Below are 15,009 nucleotides of genomic sequence, written 5' to 3' on the forward strand. Positions count from 1 at the left end.
ATTTTGATGAAATTTTCAGCATTTTGCTTGTCTGATTTTTCTTCATTGACTCAAATCAACATATTTCTGAGGTGGACTTGACCTTTAATAAAATTGATGTATATCTAATTTGATCTATCCTTAAATTGATATCAATTGCCATAAACATGATTTCATGAAGAACATGGGTCCAAGATAGCACATTGACCCTCCTTTATCGAGTTTAATTACTCCAATAAATAATTCTGTAAAAAATAAAGCACAAAATGGAAGAACAAATAGTCCCCCCAAGAGTAACTGAGAGTATCAATTAAATGTATAAGCAAAAATGAGGTTGAAATACATTAATTTTATTTTCTCTTTAACAAGAGAGGAACTTCATTGTACCATAAATATTTGTCATAAATGTAAAATTTTATTTTCTAAAAGATTTATTCATGAATGACTGAAATATATGTGCAAAAATGCTAGCCAAAATCCTTTCTATTTACTTTCCACATATAATAGGTTTCTTTCTTATGAACTCCCTCTATGATTGACACAAACACATTGCACGAACATTGTTTGTTCAATGTGTAAAAGTTTAATAATCATTGGCATAAATCTTTGCATCACACCTACTGTTCAGGGGGAGATGATTTACTGTTCCCCCCCCCCCCCTTGAATAGCATGACGTCACGGATTCACGCTCATGTTAATAATCAACATTGAGCATATTTCAACTTTTGTTGATATGAATGAGATCTATTTTGAAACTCGCTTCAAAATCAAGGAAGTTATAAGAATTTAAGGTTTTGGATTTGTGACATCATAACATCATTTGTGACAGCAGCTGCCGATATGTTATGTAACATAAAATGCATAAATTTCAATTCTTTGATGGTTCACAACGACTTATTTTTGTTTTCTTTGTACGAACAGGTGTGAAATTATTTGTCTATTGATATACTGAAGGTTCGGTAAAAACTGTTCAATTTTCAGAAAAAAACAATGTTCCATTGCTTTTTACCTTACGATATGTAGGAGAACTGCATGCAAGTGACCTCACAAATCAAATAATTAGACTTAATAACTTTTTCATTGTTTGATGGATTTTTCTCAAACCTTTGGCAATATGCTTTATCATTTTCTCTGCTATTTTTACAATAAACTTTTTGTCAGGGTGAACTTTCCCTTTAAAGGGGAAAGATATGACCAATACTGAATGTGGTCTCTCATTGACTGTGTGTTACAAAATTGTTTTGAAATATACCTTCTGGGCATTACCGAGAATAAAATTGGCCTCTAATTCTATATAGAGAAATGATTAATTTTCTTTTAGATTAAAAGTTCTTGGTTTGCTACTTGGTAACACAATTTATGATAATCATTCAAATGGGCTTATATTACAAGACTCCAATGTTGCATTATGGGCCAGGAATCTGGCCAGATTTGAGTAGATGAAGACTTGAGGTGTCGCTATCAAGGCTGCTGGTTCGTATCTGCTTTAATAAAGAAATCTCAAAATACCTTGTGACTATTAGCAACCCGACGACAGAAACCTAGTTATTCCAGAATAAAGCCTATGGTACAGCATGGCTAATGTTTGGGAATGTTGCAATTCAGAGAAGTCAGAGAACTTTTAACCTTCAACGAAAAGATTTTAGGTATTGAGAAGAATAACTCCAATCCAGATCTTGGAAGCATATTCTGTTGCCCAGCTTGCAACATTCATGCTGTTTTGGGTTCATACAACGATGAGTCAGAGAACAGTTTATTATAAACTATAATTAAGCTTCAATCATTTCTTATTTTCAGTCTCTCCGAGTTCTACTAGGAGTTCATGTTTGTAGTCATCAAAGTCACCGTCGATCTCGTTAATAGTCTGCTCCTCGATGACCCACAGTTGACAGTCTGTCTCTGTTATCAGTCTGGCATCGTGGCTGACAATGATAACTCCTGAAAACAAAGAGGGCAAGATTTATTTGGGTTTCATATCATATGAACCTCCAGTAAAATTTTAAGCTGGGAATTTCAAAACATTGAATTTATGACAATTATTAAGGGGAGTTCTAAACTGACAAGGATTATAAATATGTAGGCTACTGTAGAGCTGTCAATGTGAACAAAAATATTTCAGTATCTTAAATGCTGAAAATCAGTATATTGGTGAGGAAATCAGACATCAGGAATGCGAAACAAATTCACGAGTAATGCAGTTTTTGTAATGCCAACAATTAAGTTCTTTTATTCACTCTCCAAATTTTCGGTAGACCTCTACCTTCTTCAGGGAAGATTTGTGAATTGTGACAAGTTTGAATGACAGTTGTTTTTATTAAAGCGTGCGCGATCTCAGCGGGACTAGGGTAACTGCTGCTAGGTGCGCAAAATGCTGTTATTAATGTATATTGCGCGCTTTTTGGTACAATATCATTAATGACGTAAGTTACGTAATATACGTAATAATAAAAGAATATGATTTAAGTTTTGTAACAATGAAAAGATTTCGTAATAATAAGAGTGTCTAGCTGAGATCGCGCACGCTGCACATTGCACAGAGAGATCATAATTAACATGAAAGCTGAATTAAGGAAATCAAGGCAAAGAGGAGAAAGATAATGGTTATCTATAGAATGTGAATGGGTTGAGCCAAGACAGATCTTTGTTGAGGCCGTTTTCAAACGTGCGGCTTTTGACAATATGTCTCAGCTCAGCCCATTTCCGTTCCTCTGCCGATCTGTATCCTCCGCCGAAGATGCAGACTTTGATATCTTTGACAGAGTGATTAGGGAGGTTGAAGTGTTCAGCCACAGGAAAGTCCTTTTTGTTTTTGGTGATGGAGCTTTTGTGGTTATTGAATCTAGTGCGAAAATCTAGTGAATCTAGTGAATCTAGTGAGGAAATCAGTATATTCTAAGAAATACCATAGGGACAATACATAAACTGAAACTTTGCATGAAACCATCAGCATTCTTCTCACTTTCAGTACTACATACTGAAAATCAGTAGTAGTTGGTAGCTCTGCTGAGTGTTTCATCAATATTCATCCGACAAGTTGTCAGATCTGTTTACTGTTTGTAAAACAGGACCCAGGTCAGCACCAAACTCACCTCCTGTATAATTGTTGATTGCTTCAGCCAAGGCATCAATCGACTCGATGTCCAAATTATTTGTAGGTTCATCCTAAAAGAGAAAGGCAAAGACAATATCAAAGAGAAAGTGTACCTATATTTCCAATTTACTTTCACTAAAGATGGTCTGACCATGAATACTATGGCCTGTATTGTGAAGTTGGGTTTAATTTAAACTCTGGTCTAAAGTTGTGGTTTAGCTATGGACAGCCAACTATGGCATAAATATCTAATAGTAGAAGTTCAATTCATCAGCTCATTGACACTCAAATAATGGTGAACTGTCTGTGAATGATAAATAGGACAGTACAATCTTAACACGATTTTGAATTATTTGGCTTCCCTAATTTTATCACAGACTTAGACCACGATTTAAGTTAAACAGGATTTCAGACTACGGGCCTTACGATTTCAGTCCTAGTACAAGTTTTGATGTTTTTTCCCCTTCCCTTTTTTTCAGAGGAGATTTATAATTTACTAAAATATTACTTTTTAAGAGGTGATTGATGTCATGCTCATGATTAAGTTACCTCCTTCCCCTTCTCTTCCGCTCTCCTCCTTGCCTTTCTCTTCCCCCTCATTTCCTTCATATCCTTTCCTCCTCCCCTCACTTCTCCTCCTTGCCTTTCTCTTCCCCCACATTTCCTTTCCATTCCCTTTCCTCCTCCCCTCACTTCTCCTCCTCCTTGCCTTTCTCTTCCCCCACATTTCCTTTCCATTCCCTTTCCTCCTCCTCCTTGCCTTTCTCTTCCCCCACATTTCCTTTCCATTCCCTTTAATCCCCCTCCTTGCCTTTCTCTTCCCCTAATTTCCTTTCCATATCCTTTCCTCCTCCCCTCACTTCTCCTCCCCTTGCCTTTCTCTTCCCCCACATTTCCTTTCCGTTCCCTTTCCTCCTCCTCCTTGCCTTTCTCTTCCCCCACATTTCCTTTCCATTCCCTTTAATCCTCCTCCTTGCCTTTCTCTTCCCCCACATTTCCTTTCCATATCCTTTCCTCCTCCCCTCACTTCTCCTCCTCCTTGCCTTTCTCTTCCCCACATTTCCTTTCCAATCCCTTTCCTCCTCCTCCTTGCCTTTCTCTTCCCCCACATTTCCTTTCCATATCCTTTCCTCCTCCCCTCACTTCTCTCCTCCTTGCCTTTCTCTTCCCCCCATTTCCTTTCCATTCCTTTCCTCCTCCTTGCTTTCTCTTCCCCCACATTTCCTTTCCATATCCTTTCCTCCTCCCCTCACTTACTCCTCCTCCTTGCCTTTCTCTTCCCCCACATTTCCTTCCATTCCTTTTCCTCCTCCCCTCCCTTCTCTTCCTTGCTTTTCTCTTCCCCTCTCCTCCCCCCTCATTTCCTCCCTTTCCATTCCTCCTCCTCCTCCCATTCTCTTCCACTCTCCTCCTCCTCCCCTTCTCATCCTCCCCCTTCCCTTGCTTTTCCATTCCCCCCCCCCTCCCCCTCCTCCTCCCCTCCCGTCTCCTTCCCATTCTCTTCCTTTCTCCTCCTCCCTTCCTCATTTCCCTCACCCCCAATCCTGCACCTCTTTCCCCTCCCCACCCTACCCCTCCTCACTTCTGCTCCATCTTAATACCATACTTACCAAGATGATAACATCTGGCTGGCTCTGGCAAAGATCAGCAAAGGCTACTCTTGATTTCTGACCACCAGACAGATCTTTAGTCTTGATGGTGTGAGCATGACTGACCAACCCAAATCGACCTAACAGCTTCCGACTATCTTGATACTGCAGGTTGTATTTTGTCTGAAAAGAGATATGAATCTAGTAGCATAAGAATAGATGTTATTCCAGACCTTCCAACCTCATAATAAAACTGTGTGGCACATGCGCTCATCGCGGCACTCAAGCTGCATGAAAGCTAAAATGCGCACTGATCTTGCAGATGAAAAAACAACAACATTGAAATATGTGCATACCTCACCCTCGTAAACAAAATGATTGAAAAAAAAAACATGTTACCTGAAATTACATTGATCCAATGACCATATTTGTGTAAGTTTTATGAAATAGAAACATATAGATATGATTTTTCTAAATAAATTATGATTTTGTAAAAAAAACTTTTTTCAAAAAGAAATAACGTACTGTCATATTTTGATTAAAAAAAACATACTAAATACGCCAAAAACATACTAGTTGGCAGCTTTCTTTAATATTGTAAAAAGAATGGATCTAACAGTATAAGAATGGATGTAATGGTGACATGACAAATGATCCTGCCACATCTGCTCCAGTCTAAATATCTCAGGGGGCACTAGGTAAGAGTTGGAATCGTAATAGTTTTTGATTCAGAATAAAGTATAGATAATGACTAGAGTTTACTTTGTTTTGGAGGTTTTATTTTGGTTGGCTTAACACACAGATGAAATTGTTGCAAGGGCAGATGTCATGAAAGCAGATTATTTATAGCATAAGATTGGATCTACATGTAATAGCATGAAATTGGATGTAAATGAATGAGAATATATCAAACAGCATGAATTGGTTCTAGAAAGTCATGCACGCTCTTCTATCAATGTAAGAATAAGAGTTACAAAGACAAATCCTTACTTGAAGGTATTCTACCGGACATCACGTCCATAGTAAGCTGATCAGCAGAATGCTGACTGTAGGATCCTATACGTAATCTGTGATTCTTTCGCACTTCTCCTATCAGCTGTAAAGAACAAAATGTAAAAATAACTCAGCTGGGCAGCCGTCTTACAAAGCGTTACGATCGACCTCAAATGTATGGAAATCCATCAATGTCATAATTTTGTATACAGGATGTTTGCACAATGTCCTTCGTAAAGAACGAAAAGCACACTGAATTTTCAAGAAAACAATGCATGTATGAACATACATCATAAGTAGCAAACAATATGAATGAACATGCATTTTAGATGTTGATATTGCTGGCTTTCCATACATAGTTGTGGTTGATCAGATCAATTGCAACTCTTTGTAAGATACATATAGGGCCCAGAGATGGTAAGTTTTCAGATTTCAGACAAGGAACCGTGGGTCAGCCTGAGATCACCACACATTGTCTGATATAAGGAAAGACTGTGATACATATGTGAGAAAGGGGTTAGGGGAGGATGAGAAAGAGTCCCTACTGCGGGAGTCTCATGTCTAATGTGTGAGACTAGCCATGTCTGATAAGTGTTATCCAAATAAAAGATACTGAACTATATCCTTTTTCATAATTTTGATTGCAATATATCTATTGCCCTAAAAAAACCATATATATTAAAATGAGACAAATTTGACTATAAGTAGACAGATCTGTGGTATAAAAATGGTGCTTCAGGAAATAAAATGTTGTGGATGTCTGAGAAGTTATCAGTTATAAAACCAAGTTTGGACTTGTATGCTCTGACTGTAGGTCAAATAGTATATAAAAGATGACATGGATCTTAATCATTTAAGTGCTCCAGATAATCATTGTTAACCCTATCAATTTGATTTCCCAAAATTGTTGTCAATAACCAGAGATAACATTTCACAGTCACAAACTGCTCTTTGCCAATCAAAAACCATTTCTGGAGCTTGTAACTAATTCAGTAGCTTATGTAATATGTTTCATGAAGATTGGATATACTTACAGGCTCAAGTTCCCCTTGAGAAGATTCAGGAATGTACTTTTTCCGACTCCATTTGGACCAACTATTGCAACTGTGAAATGGGGATAAGAATACAGGAACTAATGAACTACATTTTGTTTCAACTAATAATGAAAGATAAACAAAAATTGATTGGAAATGTAAATAACCGTTGTGAGCTGTTAAATACCCCCCCCCCCCCCAACATTCAGGAAAGATTGTTCTTCAAATGCCTCATACTCAAGAAACTTAAACTGTAGTCCCATATTAATATGCTAGTCTTTGTGCAGTTCATTTGGCCTTCAGAAAGAACCTTTCTCAATGACTTTGACAAAGTCTCCTCCACTTATCAACTTCACAATAAGTAGATTTTTAAGTCTATTCAATCTGTCAAAATAGATATTATTGTCATATGAATAATGAGAAGGCATGGCATTTGTACTTGTAAATATAACAGATACATTCAACATAAATATATTAAAATCATATACATAATGAGAAGTTCATGTACACCAGGGGGGGGGGTAATATTAATAATAGACAGTTTTATATTTCTGAACCATATTTCCATGAGTTATTTCAATTGCTTGTAAATATATCCTCATCATATCAACTCTTGTTTTTTTGTATGTTAATGACATTCAGCCCTTCTTGGGCTAGTAATATGGCCATATTCTGGGCTCTCTTTTTCTATTTCTCATCAAATGTATTTGTGTTGTATTCTACAGTTCCTTTAATGCTACTTGAATTGATGCAAAACAAGACTTTAAAATATTGCACAATATTTTCATCCTAAATTCAATGTTACCGTGTACATTTACTTTACATTTTATTTTGCAAAATGAAATAAATTGAATGAAAACTTACCTCTTGATGTCATGTCGACACCAAAATCACAGTTCACGAATAACTTTGGCTGGTTTGGATAACCAAATGTAACATCTGGAAAGATGAAAGAAGAAAAAACAGTCCACAAATAGTTTTAGTTGGATAGGATAGCCAAACACAATAGATAAACAGAGCGACTATCAATCCAATGGAATTTTCTAGCATTTTTATGGTAGCTCAGTTATCACATACATGTAGACCTATGGTAAAAATAATGTGACATGAAACTCACGCCTAAATGATCAGTGACACTTGATTTCCCTCATATTGGAGTTCCATGAAAATGGTCCATATATTTTTCAAGTTATGATGACTTTTCAAACACTTAATCTTAGTTAAAATTCAATGCTGACAATGCTGCTGTCGGCACCACCCGAAAAGCAATGCCTCTCTTCTCTCTTCTGCTACAAAGGTGAGAGAGACATAAACTCGTATTTTTCCTTCAAATCACAGCTATATGCACAGTCTTAATCAGCTTCTTTTCCTCTTTTTTATGGCCATGATTTATTCTGTTTTGAATTTCTTTGATTTCCTTTCACTATTTTTGTTTCTGTGAAATTTCAATTATGCAACAGCTTCCTCATGTCCTGTTTTTAGTTAGTCTTTGTACTTGTTCTTTATTACCAGTATATCTTTAGGCACATAGTAACTATTATGTATTTTTTGTAGGGGGAAGGAGGGTTCATTTCTACAAGCTCTGATTTTGAGTGGACCATCCCCCCCCCTCGCCCCTAACTAGTTATTTTTCATCACAATGTATATCATGAATTGATGTCTATAAAACAAATAAATAAAAAAAATAATCCATATTTTTACACTTCCTCAATTCCTCAGTCATGCCCCCAACTGTAAAATATGTCATCATTGTGTATCATTTTTATGTTAGAAATTGATTTCAAAAATGAGTATGAATCAGTTTTATGTCAACAATCTTATATTTACCATATATTTATAGAGGTTTTCATAAAATATATCATGGACAAAAGAGTTTGTATCATCATTTGAATATAAAGCAAAAACTGATGTTTTAGGTATGTTTTCAGTGTTTAAAGAGACGAGGTGAACTTGTGTGACATCTCAAAACTTGGTCACATTGCCAATAGGAGGTTCTCCATAGTATCAGTGATGTCGACATTCAAATCCTCATAACTTTCTTGTCTGTCCAATTGGTCTCTAACTTTTGTTGATCTTGTTTGATTACTATGTTTTCTTACAAGCCAACTTGTTCCAACGGTTAAATTCTCTTTTAATCAATTTTCTTCAATGGTTCCATGCTTTGGAACTATCTTCCATTTCATTCCAGAATAGTAAGACTACATAACAATTAAAACATCTTATAAATGATACCTCCTCTTTACTTGATTGATACAGATTTAATTCACATACCAAATGCTTCCTTTCTCCCTTTCTTTTGTTCTTGCCCTTCTTTATTTTGTATCATACATTGTAATCATTTGTGTTATTTCATCTTTGTATGTTTACTATACTTTCTAATACGCCATTATTTGTGCTTTTTATGATCCCACACTATATTAGTATTGAAATGTAATGAATATACTATCAGAGCTGCCAAGTTGTATTTTGCATTTTCAGTATTCTTATCCCCCAAAATCAGTATTTTGACCAAAAATTCCGTATTTTTACCATGAGATAAATATGCATGCATAATGGCAAAGTTCGATCATTTCTTACATTATTTTGCGCCCCACACCGTTGCACACGAGACCGAAAGCTTCAGTCAAGATTTTTGTTGTTCCGCTGAACTGCGTTGGATCACTCTCCAATACATAGACTGAAGAATTTGGAGGCCCGTACGTACAGACAACGTATTAGGATAACGTTAGATCCAACATTCGACGGAAACCTGTTTTTTTTTTCGATCGTTTTTTGGCACATAAAATCATAAAATGTCACATTATGATAAAGAAATTGCATCCATATTTACGGAAAAAATGTATGAAATTCAGAAATATCGTACCTTAGACCGCAGTTACGGCTAATTCGTTTCAAATTATGATCGAAACATCGTCATCTTCGATCCTTCCGTCGGTCAACGTAAGTTGCCATCTTGGATGACGTCATCATCCTTACAGACGTATTTACCAGTCGCAAAATATCGCGATTAGAGCCGCTGCTTTGCGCTTGTAAACTACGTGTGCGCTCGGAACTTGTCACCCGCACTGATTCGCCAAGATATTGAAAATTCTAACTGGAAAGCCTTGATGTAAGCATAACTCATTGAACGTAGAGGGCAGCAACACACGGAATACCTTTCTTCTCTAATTGTTTTGTTCCCGTATTTTATCATGAAAAAGCGTACTGCCGTAATTTTAAATTGATTTCCGTATGAAATACGGAAAAATCGTACTACTTGGCAGCTCTGTACTATCGATTTGTATATTTTGTTGTTTTTTAAGTAAAAAAAATTGAATTGATTGAAATACTCACTATACATTCCCAGGATAGGTGGGCTGAGACTAGGAGGATTAGGAAGGGTGAATTTCACCACATATTCCTTAGGTCTCTTGAGAAGTTCCTGAGGGCCTTCATCCTCTTCAGTGGGATCACCTTTTTTCTTGTTACCCCTCTCATTACGCTTCTTCTGCTGACTTCTCGTCTCTTTCTCCTAAAAATATATAATAATAGCTGTATTTATAAAGCGCCTTTGCCTGAGGATACAAAGTGCTGCTATTACTACCCCAGCTTTAGCTCGAGCTACCATCACCGGCGCTCAGTGCATACAAGAAATTAATCCTGCTGGGTACCCATTCACCTCAACTGGGCAGAGTGCAGCACAGTGCGGATAAATTTCTTGCTGAAGGAAAACACGCCATAGTTAGGATTTGAACCCTCGACCCTCTGTTTGAAAGGCGAGCGTCAGAACCACTAGACCAAAGACGCGCCTGCTGAATATTCAATATGAATATTGAAATACAATGGTGTTGATTTTTGTACCTGATTGCTAAAAAAGTAACAAGAGAACAATGGCTTAAAGTCCTCTCCGAGGGACCTGGTAATTAGGATAAATGCCTTACCAAAGGGTACTAGCGCACCAAGTGGGAATCGAACCCGGGTCACCGGAATCCGAAACCCCCCGCTCTACTGACTGAGCTATCGCACCCCCTTACAATGTTCATATCATTATCATTATTACGAAAGCCATTGCAAAACAGTTGAATTCATTGGTTCAACGAATATTTTAGAATTGAAAAGCAAATACTGCACATTCAATAATGCGATTTTAGAGTAAATCCTTTAAATGACAAGTTTCATTTATCCATAAACACAGGTATTAAATGTATAAATAATTTTCAAAATGTGATTAAAAGGCATCAACTTTTGGTTATTCATACACATTCATGCTTATTTTAAGGAATGTATGTCCAAATAGATGATAATACTTACAGCGGCTTTAGTTGACTTGCCGTGACTTTTAAACTCTTAAGCATCTTTTCCTGTACAATACATAAAATTATATAACATCAATTCATACATATTTCTCTTATAAATGGTGCAGCATTTCTCAAAAACAAATCAAAAGATCTATTTCAGTTCAACTGAATCCCCGACCAATTAAATGAATGACAAAGCCCTATAGACCACTGTCCTTAACAGGTTCCCACTGAATGGGTTCCAATTGATAAGATTAAGTAAACCAGGGGTTTTCTTTAAAGAGTTAAGTATGACTAGTGGGGTGTTGCAAGTAACTTGCGATCATTGCAAGTCTTTCTTGGGTCTCTAAATCAATCATATGTCTTGTAATCAATTGCAAGTTCATGATTGGTTGCTTATCTGCTCCTTGAAGCAAGGAGTGTAATTTGATTTGCTTGAGCTAAAATTGATCTATCAATTGTAAAAATGCAACATAATATTTACAATTGATTGCAAATATTTTCATGCAATACCCCCTAAAAGTCATGCTTAAAATACATCGCACACATGATATTTAACACACAATGCCATCAATAAATACGCACTAGCGCACATCCTCTTTGATTGATTTGACAAATGAGGCGATGTATTTTATACCGCATGGGGCAGGGACTTAATATGCTACTCTCAAATACACTTAAATCTTTGTGACACATCCTCTTGTGTACCAGGTTTGGTTGATAATAAATTGATAAGCTGACAAAATCTGCACAATGAGCAGGGTTCTGAATGATGAAGCCAATATATAAGGTCTACCAACAATAAGCTCAAAGGCCCAAATTCACAAAGGTGATTTTGAAAACCCACGGTTGAATCCATGGATTATGCAGATTTCCTGTATAAATTACGCTTAATTTAGCGTGCATTGGGCACATGTATAAAACATTCCAATGCTCATGCGTGCTTTTTTCAGAGTGCACCAAATTGATGCATGTTACCATGGTTAGATACACTATCTATTCATGAGTCCACTGTTTGAAAGTGGACTCATTATTCAAACAGTGGATCCATGAAATAGCAATGACAACCACAGCAACAGGTGACAATTTAGCGCACTGTGACAAAAGCGTGCATCAGCATTGGACATTTTTTAATATACGCGGTAAAGTAAGCATTATCTATACAGGAACCGGGGTATTCCAAACAGCCTTTGTGAATTCGGGCCAAAGAGTTGGCTGAACTTGAATAAATAAACTGAAGTTTTGATGTGATCATTCTGCAATTAAAACTAGATTGTTTGGATAGAGTAATCATGACAACAGGAGATCATGCTTTGCTCTTCTCAGACAAGAAACAGAATGTTCCCCCTCAAAAAAATAATAAATGAAAACAATAATAAACAAATAAATAAAAATAATACAAAATATTGATGAGAATAATGAGAAGAGTGTCAGGAGTGGTGTGTCAATTCAGAAAAAGTGAAGAGTTTCCTTACCTGTCTCTCATAGTCTTTCATTTGTTCTTTTCTCTTCTGACCAAGCATCTTTTTGAAAGTATCTAAACAATAATGTAAACAAACTTGACTTATGATGGTGTACATGTAAAGACTAGACCTAGAATTTAACTGCTATGTCATAATACATTCAATTTAAGTATGCAATTCAAAATAGAGACCCTTTATTTTGCACTTCTCTAATACGTGTATATAATGGATTGATCTGACAGGTTGATGACAAAAGACAAATTATTTTTATCCCAATCCAATTGGACTACTAGTATCTAGTATGCAAGTATGCAGTATGATGACCATCCTTTATCAAGACTGGAGCTCAATCAGCATCCTGCCATCAATAATGAAGTTCTGATGAACCTTGCTGCCTCACAAAAAAAGGAAGGCAAATTTGCCAGGACCCTTAAAAGATTGCTTTATATGAAAATAATATAGGATTTGTATAGCACACGTATCCAACTTGCTAAGTGCTCAAGGCGCTCCTATATTACCCCGGGTAAGCTAGTCTACTGATTCTGGTGCCCACAGCTTTTTGAGGAATTTCTTCCTGCCAGTATCCATTTACTTCACCTGGGTCGTGTGCAGCACAATGTGGATAAATTTCTTGCTGAAAGAAAACACGCCATGGCTAGGATTCGAACCCACGACCCTCTGTTTGAAAGGCGAGAGTCAGAACCACTAGACCACGACGTACCCACTAAACAGTGTACCTCTGCCCCCCCACTTCCTTCTTTCTTCATTATATCTTCTCTTTTCCCCGCTTTCTTCTTATATTTTTTCATCTACAAAAGAGAAATGAAATTATATCTTCACTTACTGTAATTTCCTTTGTAGTATTGTAATTTTTGCATATCTGTAAAAAACAGAAAAGAAATAAAACAATGTTATAACACATTGAAATGATGTTCACACTATTTCTATAATATCGCAACATTATAAATATCATGGTTAGAGAATTTCAATATTTTTACCAATTATCACAGCATATGAAATCTTTGAAACAGCAACAATGCGATCAATTCCAATATCTCTTTTTTACAAACAAGGGCTTTGGTTCAATTGCAATTTCACATGAGATGAGAAAAAAAAAAACAACTTCTGGCTTTAAATTTGTATTGTATATCATTTATTAAGTCAAGGTTAAAAAAAGCGTGCTATTGGCTAAAATTTGCTTTTCAGCAAGGCCTCAATGCAAAAAATACCTCAGGAATTAACAAAACCTGAAAATATGCAAAAATCAATAAATTTCTTGTTTAGAGCAAAAAGTAAATATTACCAATCTACCTACCTAAATGAATGATATCCGTGCATACATCATCTAAAAAGGTCTGGTCGTGAGAGACTATCAGGAGTGTCTTTTTCCAAGATTGAAGGTAACTAAATGTAATTAAAAACTCAGATGTATCAAAACCTTTAATATTAAGTCCTCACACAATTACTTTGTTAATGTTTTTAGATTAAAAAAGTTACCTTCATAATTCAAAATGGTAGGGACGGTGATTTCCCATTTCAAACAAGTGGAACACCTCTGGCAGTCTCCACTGCAATATGCGATCCAATATAGCAGCAGTGATGACTATGAAAACAACTATTCAATAATCATTCTAAAAAACAACAACATTCATATGATAATGAAATACTAAGTTCATTAACCCCCAATGACCTTTAACCTTAATCATGTGACCTAAGACTCATGCAAGAAAACTAGGGATATTTGATTCCCCTTATGTCCACATTTCATGAACTAGATCCATATATTTTTAAAAGTTATGACATTTAAAAAACAATGCAAATCAAATTTATTTCATACAAACTCAAATTATTGATAGGGCTATTGCAACTCTTAATAAATTCTATAAAACAGAGAGATCAGCAAAATCATCAAATGAGAGATGGGTCAAAAGAATAGTTATCACATGTTTTACTTAAACCAATCACATAGCATGATTCTTATAAGGTGTTGCAAGAAACTTCCGATCAATTGCAAGTCTACTTTTGGTCCCTAAGTCAATCACATGTCTTGTAGTTAATGGCAAATTAGTGATTGATTGCTAATCTGCTCCTTGAAACAAGAAGTTTAATCTGATTTGCTACAGCTAACGTTGATCTATCAGTTGTAAAATTGCAACAGAATATTTGCAATTGATCGCCAATGTTTTCTTGCAACACCCCTTAGTGTTAAATGTGACATGAACTGTGAAGGATTGGAATAATATTTCAGACTTACTTGTTAAGCCAGATAACAGCATTGAGGTCGAGATGATTAGTAGGTTCATCAAGTAGTAGAAGAGTTGGTTCCATGAAAAGAGCTCTGTAAGGACATCAAAAAACCATGACGTTAATTTATAGTAAATATTTCGCACTTACAAGGGGAAAGAACGGGAGGCTCACTCCAAATTAGTATGCAAGTCTCTTAAAAAATAAACAAAAATATGGGTACAAGTTGTGTGTGTGGAGGGCCATTGTGGACCAAGATAGATTGACTTTGAGCTGACATGATGATGATGATATGGTGACGATGGTGATAATGATTTGTATTTCGAACAATGAAATATG

At 36.1% G+C, this 15,009-nt stretch overlaps 1 protein-coding gene across 1 annotated transcript; it reads right to left on the bottom strand.

Annotated features, from left to right (window-relative positions):
• Nucleotides 1–1,308: 1,308 nt before the first annotated feature.
• On the bottom strand, nucleotides 1,309–14,775 carry LOC121428995 (ATP-binding cassette sub-family F member 1-like; the record flags this gene model as incomplete). Its single annotated transcript, XM_041625892.1, is given in 15 exon segments — nucleotides 1,309–1,917; nucleotides 3,069–3,141; nucleotides 4,681–4,842; nucleotides 5,650–5,670; nucleotides 5,672–5,755; nucleotides 6,687–6,703; nucleotides 6,706–6,756; nucleotides 7,551–7,625; nucleotides 10,020–10,197; nucleotides 10,977–11,008; nucleotides 11,011–11,026; nucleotides 12,439–12,500; nucleotides 13,271–13,306; nucleotides 13,742–13,830; nucleotides 14,681–14,775. Coding segments are annotated over 15 exon segments (1,149 nt in total), but the record flags the coding sequence as incomplete, so codon positions are not given.
• Nucleotides 14,776–15,009: the final 234 nt, after the last annotated feature.

Source organism: Lytechinus variegatus, chromosome 15 (assembly GCF_018143015.1).
Source record: "Lytechinus variegatus isolate NC3 chromosome 15, Lvar_3.0, whole genome shotgun sequence".
Taxonomy (NCBI): Eukaryota; Metazoa; Echinodermata; class Echinoidea; order Temnopleuroida; family Toxopneustidae; genus Lytechinus; species Lytechinus variegatus.